This window comes from Dermacentor albipictus, chromosome 9 (genome assembly GCF_038994185.2).
Source record: "Dermacentor albipictus isolate Rhodes 1998 colony chromosome 9, USDA_Dalb.pri_finalv2, whole genome shotgun sequence".
NCBI lineage: Eukaryota > Metazoa > Arthropoda > Arachnida > Ixodida > Ixodidae > Dermacentor > Dermacentor albipictus.
In genome coordinates, this window is record NC_091829.1 from 82517546 (window position 1) to 82538254 (window position 20709).

At 47.7% G+C, this 20709-nt stretch overlaps 1 protein-coding gene across 3 annotated transcripts in view; it reads left to right on the top strand.

The window, feature by feature from the left end:
• Positions 1-2153: 2153 nt before the first annotated feature.
• The window catches only part of LOC135915000 (polycystin-1-like), a 28376-nt gene continuing 9820 nt past the window's right edge, over positions 2154-20709 (top strand). For all 3 annotated transcript variants that reach the window (XM_065447937.1, XM_070524843.1, XM_065447938.1), the window contains exons 1-6: positions 2154-2444; positions 5388-5556; positions 9208-9402; positions 15012-15271; positions 18377-18555; positions 20392-20516. In XM_065447937.1, the coding sequence (XP_065304009.1) occupies positions 2194-2444; positions 5388-5556; positions 9208-9402; positions 15012-15271; positions 18377-18555; positions 20392-20516 (1179 nt within the window). In that variant the 5' untranslated portion in view covers positions 2154-2193. The remainder of the gene's footprint in view (positions 2445-5387; positions 5557-9207; positions 9403-15011; positions 15272-18376; positions 18556-20391; positions 20517-20709) is intronic.

A 20709-nucleotide genomic window follows, 5' to 3' on the forward strand; every position in this document is an offset into this window, starting at 1 on the left:
ACTCAATAGCGCAACAGATCACCCAACAGGTGTCAGCCCAAACAACACAACAACTAACGCAACAAATGACTGAGTTTGAAGGGAAGTCCGACAAAAAACTCCAGACTCTGCAAATTGAAATCATGAAAATGGTGCGTAAGCAAGTTACCGGAGCTAACATTAGAGAGAGAGACGAGAAGCCATATGCCAGACCAGGGCTGGCAGCCATTGCACAAGAAAGCAACCATGCCTAAACATAAACCAACTATAACAGAAAATTGCGAAATCTGGCTGTGGAACTGTCGTGGGTACCGGCGGAAAGGGGGACTTTTAACACAGCTGGTGAGCTCACAGAGCGAGCCACCAGCTGTCATAGCCATTCAGGAAGTCGGATCCCCTCCAAAGCTTCAGGGATACGAGGTGTACACACACCCGTATTCAGAGAAAGCAATAGTGACTTTGGTGGCGAAATCGATTACCGTAATCAAATACGATCCTTTTATCGACACGGATATTAACCATTTAATAATAGAAATCATATATAAAGGCCCATCAAAAAAAATTTGCCTTTACATTAAACATTTACAGTCCATCATGCCAGAGAAAGACAAAGTTTGACAGACTCTTGCAGGAAACTGCCCGCATGGTAAAGGGAAGACCACTGGTGATAGTAGGTGATTTCAGTGCAAAAGATCCTAGTTGGGGATACCCGAAACAGGACGCTAAGGGCAGAAACATTCTGGAACAAACAGAACAACTCGACATGACAATTTTAACGGATCCTGCAGTGTCCACTACACAGAGCAACAGTGTGAGCATGGACACCAGCCCTGACCTCACGATAGTGCAGAATCGGGAAGATGCGCAATGAATAAATACCCTAAATTATTTTGGCAGCGACCATTACATCATCAGCACCACAATTCGGACTGGGAAAATCAAACGACACATAGGAATAGCCAAAATTACCGACTGGGTGAAATGCCGCCGGATACAGAGCCAACAAAGCACCACAATCGATGATTTAAGTAAATGGTGTGAAAGTTTAAGAGCACAAAATGATAAAGTCACAAAAGAAATAGCCCGAACATGCGAGATACCTGAGATACACCCTCACTTACTGCATCTCTGGGAGGTACACAGAGGACTAACAAAAAGATTGAAGCGACAGACAGAGGACGGGAAGCTAAACGTACGCATTGCAGAAATCACCCGCAAAGAGGAAGAGTACGCAATGCAACCAACTACTTCCAATTGGGAACGCTTCTGTGACTCCGTTAATGACACACTGATTGCCGCAAAAACTTGGCGCATACTAAGAGCAATTATGGAACCAACAAAAACTATACCCGCCGTGGCATTGAGGGCGCGGGAGCGTTCCCCCCGTCTGCGCCTGACGACATATGGCGTCTGAAATCGTCGCTTGCACTCCTTGGCGGCGGTAAGGTAGTCGCCACCGCACAGTTTGCATTTGGGATCGCACCTATGCTGGGCGTCGGGATTTGCATCTCCGCATCCTCTGCAGATGGCGTCGTTGGGCGAAGGGCAGACGTCGGAGCGGTGCCCGAGCCTGCCGCAGCTGTAACACACGTCCATTTGCTTGCCAAATAAAGTGCACCTGATGATAGTGCCGCCGTAGGAGACAAAATTTGGCACTCGGTACCCCTCGAACAGGCCCACCACGGTGCCGGTGTTCTTGATTCTTTTGGCGCCCAGCGCCAAAACCTAGCGCTTAGCAGCACATCACCATAGCCACTAAGCAACCACGGCCGGTGACGCGCTCCATCTGACGTTATACCCAAATTCGCATCCCTGGTTGCGTAGGTTGGCCAATAATCTACCACATTTCGTGGTCGCGTTAGAGCATATCCGGAAATACAGATATTTACCTAGGTAAACAATTATCCCCACTACGGACCAATGGGAGGTACAGCTCGCCAGCTTGGACTGAGAGGTGCCAATGGCACTTCTGAACAAAGACTAGCGGGCAGCCGAGGCCAGTGGAGCCCAGCAGGACCTGGAGCAACACCCGTAGGTTCTCAATGACCATCTTACTCCCTCAATAAACGTTTTCATCATCATCATTATCATCTGAAGCTCCCTCTTCCCCCACTCCCCCCGGAGTGTAATCACCAGCTTCTTTGCCGATTTCCCGCAGTGGGTACACGCCATAGCATAGGAAGCACGCGAGCAATCGAACGAGCAAGCAAAGAAATGCGCTGGAGCCCAACGGTTCTTTGGCTCGCCGTGGTGTGCTGGCCGGCCGCGGTCGTGTGGACGCTGGAGACGCGCAACGTGTCACACCCGATTCGCGGCAGTCACGCGAGGGCGTCGCGGTTCCGGCCTGCCCCGGTGCTACGACACGGGTGCCACGGCACGCAGTTCGAGTTCGCCCACACCTGCGACTACGACGGCAGTCGATGGAGCAGCAACGACGACGCCTTCCAAATTGTGCCCGCCCAGAGGTTAGTTGATTTCACGTCGTAGTTCACTCGCACTGACAGCGGCAGGCTGCATGTTGGCACGTAAGGAGCTCTTTACTTAGTCAGGAGCGAAAAGCACGGCAGAATGGATATCTAAGTTGGACATCGCAAAGACGTTCTTATTGGTCATATGTTTCCGGCGTCGTTTGCCATGGAACCCTCTAAGCTTTGTCCAAACGGCCGAGGTAACCTGCAAAAGTGGCGTTGCCACGAAGTCTCGACCGAGGTTTTTATGGTCTGATCTATTGTGTTCAAGAATATCTTCATTATTGCCATAGAATACACCAGTCAGCTCAGCAAACAAACCAAGATTGCTTATTTGTAGATTTACGTCTAAATTACCTTTGAAACGAGAAGGATGTTTACAGCGTGGGCAAAGCTTGAACTGATCAACAGTTATCGAGCGAATGTCGCTAAGGATACATATTGCAGCGTCATTCCTTTTTTGACCACAATAGATCACTCACTTTTATAGAGATTCTCGAAATTAACTATCCACGTGATTAAACATAAGCGCAAACTAAGTTTATATGCAAATTATTATTGTGAGAGGTTACTGGTTGCCTGTTGTAGTTATCGCTACATTTTGGTCAACAAGTGACCCCTTTTAATGAATCACCTCAAAATTAAAATTAAAACCAGGCAGTTGTTTAGCTCCTTTAGCACCTGAAATTAAGGGGAATTTGCGTCCCAATGCTTCACAAACGAAGATTAGAGACATCGTAGAGTAGGGCTCCAAATTATATTATTGTATACCAACGGGGAGTTTTCAACGGACATTGCACCAAACACGAACTCTCGCGGGTCCTACCCCCACCAGAATGCGCTCACGCCGATCATGATCGAATTCCTCACATCGCGCAATTCGGTATTGTCGAGTCGTGCTGACAGTTTGGATGCAGGGGGCGAACTGCGTCGTGAGTGCCGAAGAAGCCGAATAAGACGAAGTTGCTGAGCACGAGGTCGCGTGATCGAATCCCGGCCACGGCGACCGCATTTCGATGGGGGCGAAATGCGAAAACACCCGTGTACTTAGATTCAGGTGCACGTTAAAGAACCCCAGGTGGTCAAAATTTCCGGAGTCCTCCACTACGGCGTGCCTCATAATCAGGAAGTGGTTTTGGCACGTAAAACCGCATAATTAAATTAAATAAGACGAAGTACGCGGCCCAAACGGGCATCGATAGAAAATTTACGCTCCGAGAGCACTTCTATATTAAGTGAAAGACGCAAAAGGCATGGGACATGTATGTTCAGGAATAAGAAAAAAGATAGAGAGAGAAAGGGAGGGGAGAAGATCGGCAGTACGTGACGCGGGCTTTGTTCTAGAGCGGGTTAGTCTCCAGCTGCGCTCAGGAGACAGAGACGAATGGCTTACAAGAGTTTTCCCCGGATATGCGACCCACAGACAGGACACCGGCCATGGTGCCCTCCTGGTGCCGGTGTATCGTGACATTCTGCGGGGTTCTCGCTGCCACTCCTTGTCCACGAAGCCAGTCAAGGGTCTAAACAGGTTCGCACTCACCTCCCAACGGCATGAGCTACAGAGGCCATCTGCTTGTCTTTTACTACTGCAGTAATTTAAGCAGAAGACCCCTGCGCTACTCTAAGGCCGTACTGACGTATGAGTGGTCAATAATATCGACCCGAGTAGGACTGCGTATATTGTTTAGGAGCTCGTCCACGGCTGGCAGTACAGTCCTCCGGAGGCTCAGTCTCGAGGCAATTCCCGAGGTTACAGAGTACACGACGATTCCGCGAAACCTCAGGGGGTATTTATGCCCCACCTCTAAACCGCAACATTTGCGGAAGTTCCATTAGGGCCATCGGCAGACCAGTAGTGAAGCCATTTGGCGACGATACGGCTCGCAAGGTGGAGTGGTCTGCACAGACGCAGCGAGACACCCTCGCGGCAACCTCATGACCGCGGTGGTAGCGGATCCCAACGGAGGATTGATAGAACACACAACAGTCACGGCTGGCCGAATGCTCGAAGCGGAGGAAATGGCGATTGCCGTGGTCATGCATGCGGAAGCGAATACCCTCGTAAGCGATAGCAAGCAGGCCATCGGCAATTGCGTCTGCGGTATAATTTCCAAACAGGCGTACTATGTCCTCACGCGGCGCCCTTTCAGCGGCTTGAAAACCCTCGTGTGGACCGCCGCTCACGCGGCTGTGCCCGGCAACGCGTCGGCTCACAGTTTGGCTCGAGATCTCGCGCGCCGCGCCTCGTCCGCGGATGCGGACAGCGTGAATGAGGAGGAGAGACACGAGGAACACGGTGGGACACAACATGAAATAGCCCATAGGTATCGCTTGAGGCGTCGGGCGCTGCCACCACTGGTGAAGCGACTCGATAAAACGCAAGCGGTCACGTTCAGGCGACTCCAGAGAAACACATACTCTCACGCAAAGTAGATTAACAAAATCACAGGGGGCAAGGAAAGCAACCAATGTAGGCTCTGTTCACAAACAGGGACACTCACACACAATGTGGGAATGCACCTCGCTCCAGTTTTCTCATCCCCCCATCAGCAGCGGGACTGACTGGACAGTCTGGCTCAGTTCCGGGGACGTCGACCAACAGCTTGAACTGGTGGACTGGGCGCAGAAGTCCAAGCAGGCCCACGGCCTTACTTGAGCCCAATCCCTCAGCCACATCCCCCTTTTCATTTCCCCCTTTCAATAAAGTTCCAACACATACAGGAACTTCTATTTATTTAGTCTTTGTAGCATGTCTGCAGTGTTCGTCTTGTAATGTTGTTCTGTATTTCTTTGGTACTGAATTATAAGTATCTATTGTGTACAGATGGCCCTGTCTCCTTTCCGTCGGTCAGAATTCGTACCAGTTAGCTATGTGTGATTGTTGTAAGAAAGAACAATTTTCTGGTGATGTACGTTTATATCAAGCCGTCGCCATTGCAGGTTCCAGCACGCGTCTATCAGAGCCCGCATCGACAGGTTCGAGGCAATCATGTTGGCGCAGCCCCAGTACGTCGATATATTGTTCTATGATGCGTACTACACCTGGGGCGATGTCCTCTCTGTTCCTGGGCCGTCTGCTTATGAAAAGGTTCCGGGCAAAGATTTCAACGTAAGCTCGCACTCCGGTCTCTTTGGTGTTAGAACTGAATTTAAGGTATGATACCTAAAACATGAATTGCGGGGTTCAACGCCCCAAAACTGCACAATGGTTTATGAGAACCGTCATAGTGGAGGGATCCGCATTAACATTAAACGCACAGAATTCTTTAACGTGCAAGAAAAGAGCGGTGCTAGATTATTGCTGCATTCCGCCCCGATTGAATGGTCGCCGTGTTTACCGTGAGGTGACTGAAGCAGTGAACTCGAGATGCATTTCGGAAGGATTCCTATCTCGCTGTAAGAACCGATCGTCAAATATGCCGGTCAAACGCGTTGCGTGACCGTCATATATATGTGAGCCTCCCCCTCTCCCCCCCCCCCTGATACGAAGGTAGAGCTTACTGTTCCATCCCATAACCAGTTTCGTTCTAAACACAATTACGCGGATTCCGTTGTTTTCGATTGTCGGGTCAATGCGCGCATGCCGAAAAGCAAGAAGCGAGCATCATATGTGTGCGAGAAACCTAATATGGGACAACATTCTGGCAAACATAAAGAAAAGGAAGCAAAGGCAAGAATTACCTTCAAGCCTCATTTAGCGCAAAAACGCATAATTTAGCCAACCCCCTAAGGCTAGAGATGCCAGAAATAGACACGCGGCAGAGGCTCTTGGCATTGCTTTTGCACGAAAAGCTAAAAAATCAAGCAGTTACATGACTCTTTCTTAGTTGAGAATTCTGCGCATGTGTTGCATGTCATAGGCCTCAATCCGGCAAGAGTCTTTGTGTCATTTCTGTAGTTATGAAATACCTTGATTACTCTTTCACCCTTGATCCATTAACGATCATACCTCCTAGATCCGCCAAACCGTGTGTTAATTTTATTGTCATCATTCACAGGCATCATTTTAAGCCGTGTCCGAGGCATCAGAACACGTTTACGAAGGTTTAAGCTTTCAAAACGCAAAGTCATTGAATAAATACCTATTGGTCAAGATAGCCCACGGCTTATTGGGGAATTAAGAAAGGAGGATTAAGTTCTCAGTTGAGACTAGCACATTTGACATTAGGTAACCGACTTGGAACTCACAAAACGAGGTTCAGTTTGGAGACACTACTTGAACTCTGAGATGTGGTTGAGATGAGTTCACTCGCAACTGCTGAAAGTCGAGGCGATGACTACTGAAAGCACTTCAACCTCATGGTACAAGGTTGAGTCAGGTCATCAAATCGGAATGGAGGTCGAGGTGACGTCGCGTCTTGTCCGGTCGTTAGCACACTTTCACTCATCACAGCCCTTCTCTCCCGCTGTAGCAGAGATGGCGGGAAAGGAGGAAGGCAGTCGCTGGAGAAACCGCAGTGGGAAGAAAGGGTGGCGGTGGTGAAGCGGCGTTTCGCCATCGCTTGTGCCACCACTCAGTGCTCTAGAAGCTTCGCCTTTGCCTTGCTGTTCACTTCACCAGCCCTTTATCGCTTGTACACATTACATGAACAGGTCGTGCAAAGCTTCGGAATTTCTTTTAAGAGCTATAACATGGGCCCCCTTCCATTCCCAAATACGTGCACACCCGAAAAGATTGGGGAAAAAACGACGCAGGTTCTGTGCGAAAAGAAAGAACTGTTCCGGCGTTCAGCGAAACGGGGCTCTGGACGAAAATATTGGCATTCGGTGATTCGTTGATCTCGATAATAAGCTTGACGGTTTGTGCACATATTCTGAGGGTTTTGTCTTGACGAGATACTGTTAACTTCTCCTGGCACAGGTCGACATTTTTATATTGTTGATGTACTCTTACACATTAGTATGTTCCACCGATAATTGTGACCCAGAAATATCAATAGAGGGGGTCTGCCTCTTATTGCTGCGCAATTCGACCTGTGAAGCTACCGAAACTCTAGCTCAACAGTAGTTACATACAAGTCAAGATTGCAGCGGCTCATCAAAGGGAACGTGTATAGACATTCACCAATGAATCTCCTCATCTGATTCTTTCTCGTCCAAGCACATTTGCATTGCTTCGGTACCGATATGTGTCGGGAAGCCAGGGTGGAGATGGAACTCCTGAGATTCCAACGACGCAACCGCATATGAGAGGATTTGTTACATCTTTTGTGAGGTGCGTTTTTTTTTTCTTGACGAGAGAACTCAGATTATGTTATAGGAAATACACGGCCGCGAACAGTAGACACGCACACCTGTGACGGGACGAGTACGAATTCTATAACTGACTTTATCAATTTTCGTGCACAGCAAAGTCTCGTGATCTTAGCTTATGTGCGAATCAAAACCACCAACTAGGTAAACACCAACTGCCTAAACAAAAATTATGCTTGTTAGTATGCTGAGTGACGTGCGTGATGTTGACAGCCCCCTAATCCATTTTTCACTATTCCCTGAACAATATATATGCATGCTGATGCAAGGTTTCTTAATCCCTGTAATCTATGCGCTGTTACTGAGTGACCGTGGGGGGGGGGGGGGGGCTCATTGTTGCTGGGCCTCTCAGAGCGTGCATCCTGGTTCCCGTGCTGCGACCTGTGGGGGACCCATTTTCCCTGGGCGCGGAGGCACGCACAGAAGGCGCAGCACACATCCAGGGGCCGTGCTGCAAACGCCTGAAGCCCGTTTCTCAATAGATCGGATTGAGGAATACTTTATATTTCCCTAATCAAGACAACGGGCTCACAGATTGAATAGCACACTGTGGTATAAAGCTTACAAACAGGGACAAGGTGCCTCAGAAAGGCTGGCCAACAGTTCGATAGGAGCTGTCTCCATCAAAGGCAACCTAGAGCAGGTCGCCTTTGACTTGTTCGTTATGCAGATAGACTGCGAAAGCTTGGTTCAAATTTATTGCCAAGCTCATTTTTAATGAACTTGTCTAATGAAGTCGCTATGCTCAAGCTTAAATGGCCTGTTTTTCTTTTCGTCATAAATTTTCATTATATTTATAGACATAAAAACGTTTTTCCTGAAGACTTAACGTCCCTACGTCTAGGGATCATTCCCGTATAGGACTGGCAGCACACTTCCGTGGAACAGGCTTCTTGTGCTTTCTTAGGCTTTCACTGGCTGCTGCCAGAGTCACCGAAAGTTGGCTGCATCGCATCCGTTGTTGTCTCACAATTTGACAGGTATGGCCTGATCTCCTTGACGCCAGGAGAAGTGCTGCTTGCGAGGCTTGAGCTTTTATTCTTGTGCCAAATGTGCGTCAACGTTAAGGTTCTCAAATGACTTTCTTTTCTCTAATAACATGGCGCATTCCTTCGCCTACATCTTATCAGCTCATGCTCCTGCACATATTTTGCTCGTTTATTTATTTATTTTTCTCTAATTGCTAAACTTGAAAAAAATGGGAGGGTGCTCTTATAAGATCGGAGCAATCTATGAAGACTGAATATTAGTTGTCGAGAAATATTCACCTCAATCGAACGATGGCGCGTACTATTACGGGGTGCTCAAATTTGCAGCAGCCTTCATTCTTTGCACTAATGATATTTCGACTCGGCGAACACTTACATCCTTAACCGACCTGTGTTCAATAGAGAAGCCAGCTACTTGGTCGCTTACCTTATGAGTAATTGTAGTCGAATAAGCCTGCACGAGATAGAAAAGACGCAGGCACATCCAGGCGCCTACCTTCAAGCGCATGCTGGTGCAGGTACGACTATCGAAGGTCATCAATGACACGGAAAGGAACTACCTCAGCTGGACACTGAACCACACTTACGCGTTTTCGGGCGACTACTACCTCACGGCGGCCCTGCAGAATCGGACAAGCCGCGACATCGAACGAGTCAGCGTCACCAAGGTCACCGTTGTCGACGAGGCGCACCGGTGCAGGCCTCGGCTTCAAGTGAGCAATTAGGGGCGCTGTGACGTAAGCGTATTCCGATTTGCTTGTATTCCTTTTTTTTCCGTTACCCCTCCACGAGTGGGGAAGAAATTGAGTGCAGACCCACTTCGCCTTGTCTGTGACGTGACGTCACGAAAACTGCCAAGAACGCTACTTCGTCTTTCTCACCCCTACTTCTTAGAACAAACAGCAGATACTCCTGCCACTTCACTCGCTAGCACAACTGAACTGACTGCTAACTTAATGCTCCCATCAGATATATTACGATTGCTTTCTATTGCTATGCATAAAGGAATTCTGGTGGCATCATGATATTAAATACCGTAACACCATCTTATCTCAGTAAGCATTGCCATGAGCAAACTGCGGAAAGCGAGCACAGATACATATTTCTAATTCTTCCTGGGTGGAAGAGAACAACCAGTGACTTGAAATTTTCCTATTCTATTGACATTCCCTATACTTATACAAATGTTTCTTCAAGCGACGTAACGGATGTGCAATTTCCGTCAACTGGTGTTCTGCCCCGCGAGATGGTAGTCGCCCAGCTATCGTGCAAACCACTTTTCGGCCTCGCCTTCGCGACATATGTGAACGGACGTTTGCCTTATGCCGGAGGCCAGGTGATAAAGCACGCAATAAAGGAGGCGAGCGCACGTCTGCTCCTCCAGGCCGGCCGTGGCTGGGCATGGCTGTCCGCACGGCGGAGCACGTAGACCCCCCCCCTCCCCCCCCGCCACGTCCTGTAGATTATCTGCGGCAGGAGGAAAGCGTGGGGGCGAGCCGAGATGGCGGCTCGCTTTATGCGCACTGCCCTCACGCGCGTCTAGTATTCGAGGCTACATTGCCGCATGTTCCGGAAACACCGCGAAGTGAGCGGCAAGTAGACGCCAGCACTTCTCTCTGCAACCAGTCTCCATCATCCCAGCGTCGTGACAACCACTGCTCGCACAGTCAACAATTTAGATTTCATGAAGTTTGACTGTACACGCATGACACAATGCTTGGTAATTTCATTAGTTAACGAATGCTTACTGCACTTTACACGACCGATAAATTAGTAAGATTATTTTGGTATAGTTGTCTGAGGATTTCACTATCGATAACAAAGCTTCGCCTTTCGGGCGACAGTGTGAAATTTTTTTAACAATTCAACTTGCTTTACCATAGACTACGCAACAGCTTATGCTCCTACTGCGACATCTTGAGGGTGGGGGAGAGTGATCTAAACGTACACAGAGCTGCTAAGGAAATCAAATAGAAGAAATTAAACTGCGGTAAACACGACGTAGAAAAGACACAGGACTGACTGAGACCATGAACTAAAACTTACACTGATGTCGCCCTGGACATATTACGGCACTTATAAAAAACAAGTTCCTAACTTTGTTGATACACAAGATACTAGATAACACCAAGAACCCACTAAAACTATATCATCAGGATCTTTGCTCGCAATATCGGATTTTACAAAGCCGTTTGAGCTAAACACCAACGCTTTCCATTATTGTACTGGCGCAGCCCATTATGGTAAACACAAAAGTGACCATCTGAAAAGAAGACTCAACGTGACAATCTATTATTAGTAGTAAACATTCACCGAGGCAGAAGTCAACCACTCAACCATTACAAATAAAGGACATGGGCAGTTTTATTGCCCCTTCGGTATTTCAAGCAAATCATTGAACTAAGCACACGAGTCTTCACACCAATAACCAAGCTGTGATTTTCAATGTTGCTCAAAGGCCAAGTTAGAAATACCAGAGGCAGACGCGCTGCCAATACTGCTAATTAGGAACTAGGGCAGGCACAGGTATGTGACCCGTTTGTTGTGACACGGCTTGGATGACATTCTTTTGAAACAAGTGTGACAGTTTCGTCGAGTTGGTACACCTTGGCTTTAGATATGTGGCGCACACAGACAAAAAAAAATACGAGGGCGAAGAGAGCGATTGATACTCGCGCATATTTACCTCGGTCTTTTTGAGAATGGAGCTCTTAGGCGCCCGTTCCTGGGGCGAGCGCCGGCGTAATCGAGTGAACGAGTACGGCAAAAGATGAAAAATCGAACGCAGAGCGTAGCGGCGGATGAAAGATGCGAGAAGGAAAGCGGAGGAGGAGGGCGCAGTGAAACCGTGAGGAGAAAGGGAAGTGGAGGAGGAGGTCAAGGCGAAAGGGTGAGAAGAAAAACGTAGTGGGATGACGATGACAACGAGATGGCGCCAGGATAGCGCTTCTTGCCTCGGAGGTCTGTCGGCAGCGGCTGCTGTGAATCGCGCCCACGCCCAATCTCCGCGCTGCCTCTCGCGATCTGCCGGTTAGCGAGGCAGTCGCCCGACACTTTGCTCCGTTTGAAAGGTGTCGCACGAAACAGATTTTTCACGCCAGTGAATCTATCGCAAAATGAAAACACGTATAGAGTTGCGCTAAAATTTCGCATTAGGGAGTATCTTAATCGTCGGTGAATTTTTGTACTCATTTTTCACGTGCGCTACGTATATGAAGTCAAGGTGCGCCATCTACCAGACCGATGCAGCAGAATGTTTTAAAGCTGTGTCTCGATAATCCGGGATCCGGTGATCGTGGCGGATTCTGGATGACCTACTGGAAGATAAAGCAGAAATTTGATCGGAGTACGATGAAGGCAAGATATTTCAGAATATACGAAAATGTTTTGCCAGTGCGAAATCTGCAAGGGGAAGCTCAGAGATTGTGGCAGCGTAATGGTTATCGCAAAACACCCTAAAAGAGCCTTGAGACCGTACAAGTTGATTGCGCGGAGCCCAGAATAACTGGACAAGAGGCGTTACTACGCCACTTTCCAACTGACCATTGATGAGCGCGCATGTAGGACGACATACAGGTCTCAGTAAAAAAGAAGATTTCAATAGTGTCACCACAATGCTTAGCCGATAAAACAATCAAAGGATATCGAAGGAATTGTTGCCGAGAATAGTTTTTAGAGCCGGTCGCATGAAGCGTTGGGCAAATCAGAGGAATGTAGATCTTTGTCTTGCGGCACCATGCCACGAGTTGCCAAGCGGTGCACTGCATGTACTAAACCCAGAATTCATCATCATCATCATCAGCCTGGTTACGCCCACTGCAGGGCAAAGGCCTCTCCCATATTTCTCCAACAACCCCGGTCATGTACTAATTGTGGCCACGCCGTCCCTGCAAACTTCTTAATCTCATCCGCCCACCTAACATTCTGCCGCCCCCTGCTACGCTTCCCTTCCCTTGGGATCCAGTCCGTAACCCTTAATGACCATCGGTTATCTTCCCTCCTCATTACATGTCCTGCCCATGGCCATTTCTTTCTATTGATTTCAACTAAGATGTCATTAACTCGCGTTTGTTCCCTGACCCAATCTGCTCTTTTCTTATCCCTTAACGTTACACCTATCATTCTTCTTTCCATAGCTCGTTGCGTCGTGCTCAATTTGAGTAGAACTCTTTTCGTAAGCCTCCACGTTTCTGCCCCGTAGGTGAGTACTGGTAAGACACAGCTATCATATACTTTTCTCTTGAGGGATAATGGCAACCTGCTGTTCATGATCTGAGAATGCCTGCCAAACGCACCCCAGCCCATTCTTATGCTCCTGATTATTTCCGTCTCATGATCCGGATCCGCCGTCACTATCTGCCCCAAGTAGGTGTATTCCCTTACGACTTCCAGTGCCTCGCTGCCTATTGTAAATTGCTGTTCTCTTCCGAGAATGTTAAACATTACTTTAGTTTTCTGCAGATTAATTTTTAGACCCACTCTTCTGCTTTGCCTCTCCAGGTCAGTGAGCATGCATTGCAATTGGTCCCCTGAGTTACTAAGCAAGGCAATATCATCAGCGAATCGCAAGTTACTAAGGTACTCTCCATTAACTTTTGTCCCCAATTCTTCCCAATCCAGGTCTCTGAATATCTCCTGTAAGCATGCTGTGAATAGCATTGGAGAGATCGTATCTCCCTGCCTGACGCCTTTCTTTATTGGGTTTTGTTGCTTGTTTTATGGAGGACTACGGTGGCTGTGGAGCCGCTATAGATATCTTTCAGTATTTTTACATACGGCTCGTCTACACCCTGATTCCCTAATGCCTCCATGACTGCTGAGGTTTCGACAGAATCAAACACGTTCTCGTAATCAATGAAAGCTATATATAAGGGTTGGTTATATTCAGCACATTTCTCTATCACCTGATTGATAGTGTGAATATGATCTATTGTTGAGTAGCCTTTACGGAATCCTGCCTGGTCCTTTGCTTGACAGAAGTCTAAGGTGTTCCTGATTCTATTTGCGATTACCTTAGTAAATAGTTTGTAGGCAACGGACAGTAAGCTGATCGGTCTATAATTTTTCAAGTCTTTTGCGTCTCCTTTCTTATGAATTAGGATTATGTTAGCGTTCTTCCAAGACTCCGGTACGGTCGAGGTTAAAGGGCATTGTGTATACAGGGTGGCCAGTTTCTCTAGAACAATCTGTCCACCATCCTTCAACAAATCTGCCGTTACCTGATCCTCCCCAGCTGCCTTCCCCCTTTGCATATCTCCCAAGGCTTTCTTTACTTCTTCCGGCGTTACCGTTGGGATTTCGAATTCCTCTAGACTATTTTCCCTTCCATTAACGTCGTGGGTGCCACTGGTACTGTATAAATCTCTATAGAACTCCTCAGCCACTTGAACTATCTCATCCATATTAGTAATGATATTGCCGGCTTTGTCTCTTAACGCATACATCTGATTCTTGCCGATTCCTAGTTTCTTCTTCACTGTTTTTAGGCTTCCTCCGTTCCTGAGAGCATGTTCAATTCTATCCATATTATACTTCCTTATGTCAGCTGTCTTACGCTTGTTGATTAACTTCGAAAGTTCTGCCAGTTCTATTCTAGCTGTAGGGTTAGAGGCTTTCATACATTGGCGTTTCTTGATCAGATCTTTCGTCTCCTGCGATAGTTTGCTGGTGTCCTGCCTAATGGAGTTACCACCGACTTCCATTGCACACTTCTTAATGATGCCCACAAGAATTCATAGAAGGCTGAATATGGGCCGTCAAAGCCGCTGCTGAACACCGCCATCGCTCATTCCCAGCTGGCTTAGAGAGCACGCCTCAATTTTCTTACCATGGCACGTCAGAATGGCTTCCTGCCGGTCACCCGTTGGGGATTGCAACGGCGTTGCAAAATGTGTTATGAGTGTGTTGGAAGGCCGGAAGAAGCCAAGAAATAAAGCTTAAGATATGCAAGACCTCCACAAAGAGAAACCACGACCACCGCCATTCACTGAAACTTTCACCGAATACAAACGTGCCGTAATATGTGCTTGTTCAGAGAAGTAGTGAATGATCAAACACTTGCTCCTCTCAAAGGACTCTACAGGGTAGTGAAGAAATGCCCACCAGCGAGGTATTTGCAAGAATCTTTGATGTAAAGGACAGTGATGTAAGGTGTTACTAATGCTACGTCTATGAACAACGTGGTGCTGCTGTATCATGCCAGGTGGGTTTACGAGAGAGGAAAAGGCCTGTGCAACGTACGCGTAAGAAAACTTAGAAAGGCTAACGTCGAACATTACTTGATAGTTGATGAAATTGGATCCACTTCCACGCGCGGTGGCAGGTGGACGGCCTGGGCCCGTGTGGACGTCCGCTCCCGGTGAGCGCACAGCGACCCGCGCTCGTGTGGGTGCGCTCGGGAGTGTCCGGGCACTGCAGCCGACCACTGGTGGCGCGCACCGGCGTGCAGTTCGTGGTGCTCTACGGGCGCGACCAGGGTCAAGCGCCGGTAGTACAATGCAGCGGCAGCACGGGTCCGCTCGAGTCGTGCGCGCCGGGGAATTCGCCGCCCGACTGCACCTACAAGGTCACCGTAGACAAGAGGTAAGCCCGTTTAGCTGCAGTCTGCGAAACTCTTTGAACGGCTTCTGTATACGGGAGTTTTCGAACAGACGGCACGGGAGTAGCGCGGAATTCCACCACATCGCTAGTTCGCTTAGAAGACAGCCGCTGTACACTGGGCGGTACGTAGCCTGCGTGGTTTTTCGCCTTTAATTTTTGGAGTAAACAAGCTGTGCTCACTGGAATGGGACTCAATGGGGTAACTGTAAGGTTGAACACTTCGTACGTGCAATTAGGCCAGAGTCATATGCCCTGTCGCTAAGTATATGGTCCCTAACATGACGCGGACTGCGATCCAAGTGAACGAGCCGAAATTGCACCGATATCGCACGAACTGCAAACGGTGCAAAACGAAAATATGCGTACTGGTTAGCCTTGAATTGAGGCGTTTCACTCGGCGAGTTCTGCACGTCCACATCAGCGGGGAACATGTGCTGGAGTCGGAAAGCGCCCCGCGAAAGCCGGAGAGCAGCAACATTTTCGCGCCATGGAGCGAGTAGGTCTCGGATCTGTTTGTTCTTTTTTCGGAATACCGCTTGCCGCCCATTGGGGAGACAAATGAGGAACCGTCGATTCAGTCGATTCGATCATGCTGATCACAGCTGTAGTGATAGCTGCTGAAGGGCGTGCATGTCACGTGCTTGTTAAGACGGCCGGCCATGCAAATGCTGGCGTGGTTTGACGCGAGCGTGTTTTTTTTTCGCTGGGTTTTCGGCTAAGGTAGCCGCGCCTTAGAAGAGTGTTGAGCGCAGTTTGGGGAAGACTGAGGTGCTTGGGGATAGGTATAGGGAAACGCTTCACCCAAAACTTGCGATAATGTCAGATTTGGCGCAGCACACAAACGTAGAGCATCCTAGCGAGCGCGAACAGGGTCGAACGGTTCAGTCCTGTTGCGCTTGTATTGCCTTCTTTTCCCGCACAGCTGCATGCACACGCCTCTGGGCCTTGAGGCGGCATTTTTCGTGGCACGTGCGGGCATTGTTTTTTTTTCAGCAGCACCAAACGTTGCGCATCTGCTGTTCAGACAGCACCCGTATACGATACGCACGCGGGGACATCTCCTACGTACATTAGCGGCTTAGTGCACATGACGCCACTGTGAATGCAATGCCACTTGGTCTCCACAAAACGACATACAGTATTACGGAGGGAAGATGGGGAACAAGTGCTGCTCGCGGCAGCTTCACTTGCCCCAAACTGCCTTAAAACAAAAGCAGCAGCAGAGCGCAAAGGCAGCTTTCCTAATTGCTTACAATTCAAAAACTATACGATACCATGCACAACCATCGCAGATGAAGAAACGAAGCAAGATGCATAAAGACGAGAGATAAGAAAAAAAGCACATCTCAATGCACTTCCCAGTCTTGGATGATAGCATGCAACTCACATACTAGAGAAACAAAATCAGAAAAGTCAGGAGGAGAATCAAACACAATATCAATTTTATTAGCAATAGGATCATTTCGTAATCGAGGTAGCCTGGATCACAATATTTGGGATCCATAATTAGTGCGCAATTAAGGTACGGGCCGATACTTTTGATTTCCTGTAGTATAGGGAGCTTTGTGTTGCTTCATGTTAGCCATACGAGTGATGTAGTTTATACTTCTTTTCCGCACATTTTTTGTACGCAAGTACTAAACGATACTTTAAATGGGCCTTTACTTTCGGTGTCTTGACCTATGAAATAAAGCGTCTGAAGGAAAATCCCATGGTGTGTTGCAAATGGCGCGGAGAGCCTTCTTTTGCAGAATGTGCAGTTTGTTTATATTTGTTTCAGAAGTCGTCCCCCAGACGACGGAACAATAACTTAAATGGCTCAGAAAAACGTGAATTCAATATTAAGTATTTAATAAAACGAAGAAGGCAGTTTAGAATATAAGGGATTCCAGCGGTTTGTGAAAACTTACTAGCAAGAAAATTTGGCTATGCCGGGTCATGGTTAGACCAAAAAATGCACCTAAATATTTTAGCATATTTTCAAGTTCAATTTTAGCGTAGTTCGGTACTAAAGCTTCCAGGAAAGTAATTTGCTTGTTCTTAGTGTGAAACAACACCACTAGAGCCTTTTCCGAATTGTTTGTAAAACGCTTATCATGTGACCATGTGTGCACTTCATTCGATACTGCATTAGCTCTTGTAATCAATTAGGCAGATCCGCTAGATGAAAACAATAAGGTAGTGTCATCGGTATGGAATATAAATAGCGCGCACCACCATCAATGTTGACCCTATCGTTACCAAAAAATCTAAAAGAACGGGCCCTAGAATATTACCCTAGAGTACACCTACATTGGCTGACCGAACTTGGGACTTAACATCGTTTATTCGTGCGAACTATCTATGACGATCGCAATGCTATGTATACCGTAGTGCTTTAGCTCACTAAGCAAGAGATCATCATGTATAGAATCAAACCAATCAATCGATCAACCAGTCAATCAATCTGTTTATTTCCGTCTTTCCTCTACACGATGCACCGAAAATAGGTGGCGAGTTAAAAAGTTTATTCGTCCTTGCTTGACTAAGCTCTGGCCACCTGTACATGGAATCAAATTTCTTTGATATGCAGACAAATACTAGCAGTATTAGCAAACGTTGCTCAAAATTGTTTAGAATAATTTCTTTTTTTTTGTTGCAAAGCAAGCTGTGTTGTCAACTTGGCTCTGTCAAATGTATCTGTCAATCCTGGCCAGTCGTGGCGTTTCGTTCAGTCGTAGCGAAAACTGCCACAGTCGCAGAAACGTAGTGATCATGTAGCTCTGCTTCGGTTGCCTATGTCTGAAACCTACGCTGCGGAATGAAATCTTCTCATCTGGACCAGCCCACTTTCTATGGACAACCTCAGGTTACCCACGCGCGTTATTTTGAAAGGGAGCAGTGCAATTATTGACTTCCCGGCGCTTGTCCTCGATGTCGTCTATTCTCATCGAGGGTAAATTTTCAGGCGCAAGAAAAGCAAACTTGCCAAGCAGCTGCGACATGTAGTTTTGCCAACACTGGCTTTATATGACGAGGTGCATGACTTGACGAAGTCTATGACTTTTCACACAAGTACGATATGAACCGGTCTCTTCTTCGCCGCAGCTGCCTGCGCCAGGGCGAGACGGCCAAGGTGGTGCTGCGCCAGATGTGGCGCGGCAAGACAGACGTTCTGATCGAGGCTCTGGCCGTCGGCTACCTGACAGCGAGCAGCAGCGCCCTGCACGCCTCCATCGACGGCGCGCCGCTGGTTGCCCTGTCCGACGTCGAGACGCTAGTCCTCAGTGAGTGACTCGAAGCGAGGCGTGTGTAATCAGTGCACGCGATGAAATATACGCGATACACAATGCGGCGCCATGCGGAACACGTCTGCTTGTGGCTCCTCTTATAAACGCGTCACCGCTGTACACTCCAAAAAGTGAAGCGATTGAAAGTCGAGCCGCAAGCGAATGGGGCCAGAAATTGGTTTGAATCCATCAACGTCTTCTTATTGGCTGTTTTCGGTGTGCGAATTGAACCTTACTGTAAACGAAGTGTTCGCCGTAGCTTTATGTAATCCCAAGCCACAATGTTGGAATATTGGCAGTGTAAATATTGGGGCGAAATCAAATTTTTCAGGAAACTGCAAAAATATCAGGAGGACATGGACAGGGATTTCTTGTGCATATACGATGGCCGCATGCCGTTTACTACCAAGAAATTCCTGCTTTATTTTTTTTTTTGGAATCCAGGGATTACTACGCTGGCGCTCGCCTCCACAACGCTTCATAACTTCGCTAAGGCAGGGATCTCTAAAGAGGCGTTAAGGGGTCCAACTTTCGTGGGGAGCGTGACGTTCATATCATATGGACGCCCGCCATCTCCCTCCCGGTCAACGAAACTGCACGCACCGACCGCGGGGCCCAAGTGCGGAGAGAGACCGCATGGCCAAATATAATCGAATCACCAAACACTACAGTTCAGGAAGGCAGCATTACCCCCCTCCCTCCACGCTACTCATTGACAAAGCAGCAGGCGATAACATGGAGCCTACTACAAACAGCTTCCCAAATCCTATCGGTTATCATCTTAGGTACCCAAAACTCTATTCAGATAAATGTAAAGAGTGTAACAGGCACATAATCCGGGCTTTCGCCAACATAGTGCAGGGGCCAAACGACACATATACGAACGCCGAGCAGGAGGAGACTGCGGTGCTAAGCTCAGACAGCGAGGTGCAACTACAAGTCACCAGACAAGCTGACGATGCCACTATATGTAGGACCCAAGGGCTCCTTGCCGGAATCTAAACGAGGGGAGATAAGCTACTCTTACACTTGGCCTGTTGCAGTAAAAGTTATTTCATCATCATCCAGGGGTGCTTTTAATAGAGCTAGGATAACTTTGTTTTCGCAATTTACCCTTGGAAGAATTCGAGGGTGTCTTTTAGAATTTGTTTTATTGAACGAATTCGCCGTTTTGTGATGCGCTTGCATATAACGTACGGTTGTGCGCCCGCAAACAGGAACTTTTCAGATATTATTTATTTGTGAGAATATTTAGGCAAGCTTAGGAAAATTGCAGGCACAAGTTGGAATCAGCTAGCTCAAGACATTGGTAATTGGAGATTACCAGATTCACACTCATACATGCGCACGCACGCATGCATGCACAAACCCACGCGCACACACAAACAGAGAGATGCCCTACATGCGTCATGATGCGGTACGATAAATATATATGATGTGGTAAGTACAACTATTTCTACTGCTTTCATATCGTAAATTAAAAGAAACAAAAAGAAAATGGCTATTAAGAAGCCTTCATTCAAGTTTTGTAAGGAGTGCGAAGGCAGCGTAACTTAGAATTTGATTTATTTTGTTTTGTGTTCAGTCGATATGAGGGTGTGCGAAAAAAAAAGAAACCCGCCATATGGGCAGCTCGAGGTGCTCTCACACTCGCACGCAAGCGAGTGAGCATACGTATGTAAAAACCGCGCGGGAACGAGAGTACGACGACTCATGCCTGGACAACAGTGGTCAGTGCGTGTGCTAATTGTTTGCCAACCCTTCTGTGCTGCATAGCAATTTGCTGCTTGGTTGTTAACCATTATTTCGTTGGTTCCGCTTTGTTCCTTCCAGACGGCAGTGGTTCTCGACACCTAGAGAAGCCCGGTCAAGCACTGGCATTTAGTTGGAGCTGCGACCAATGCGACAAGAACGAATCCCTATACCAAGCATTCATCAAGAAGCAACCGGACCGGGAGGTAGCTGCTTTCTGAAAGTGGGCGCTCAAGTTTTTGAAAGGGATACTCAAGGATAATATTGAGTCGAGCTAGATTTAAAGATCCGATTTAGTTCTGTAATAACGAATTCGTGTTTCGTAATGAAAAGAGAGCGCGAACATTGAAAAATTGAAACATCGCAGTGGCGCCATTTGTTGTGAACTCTATTCCCTCT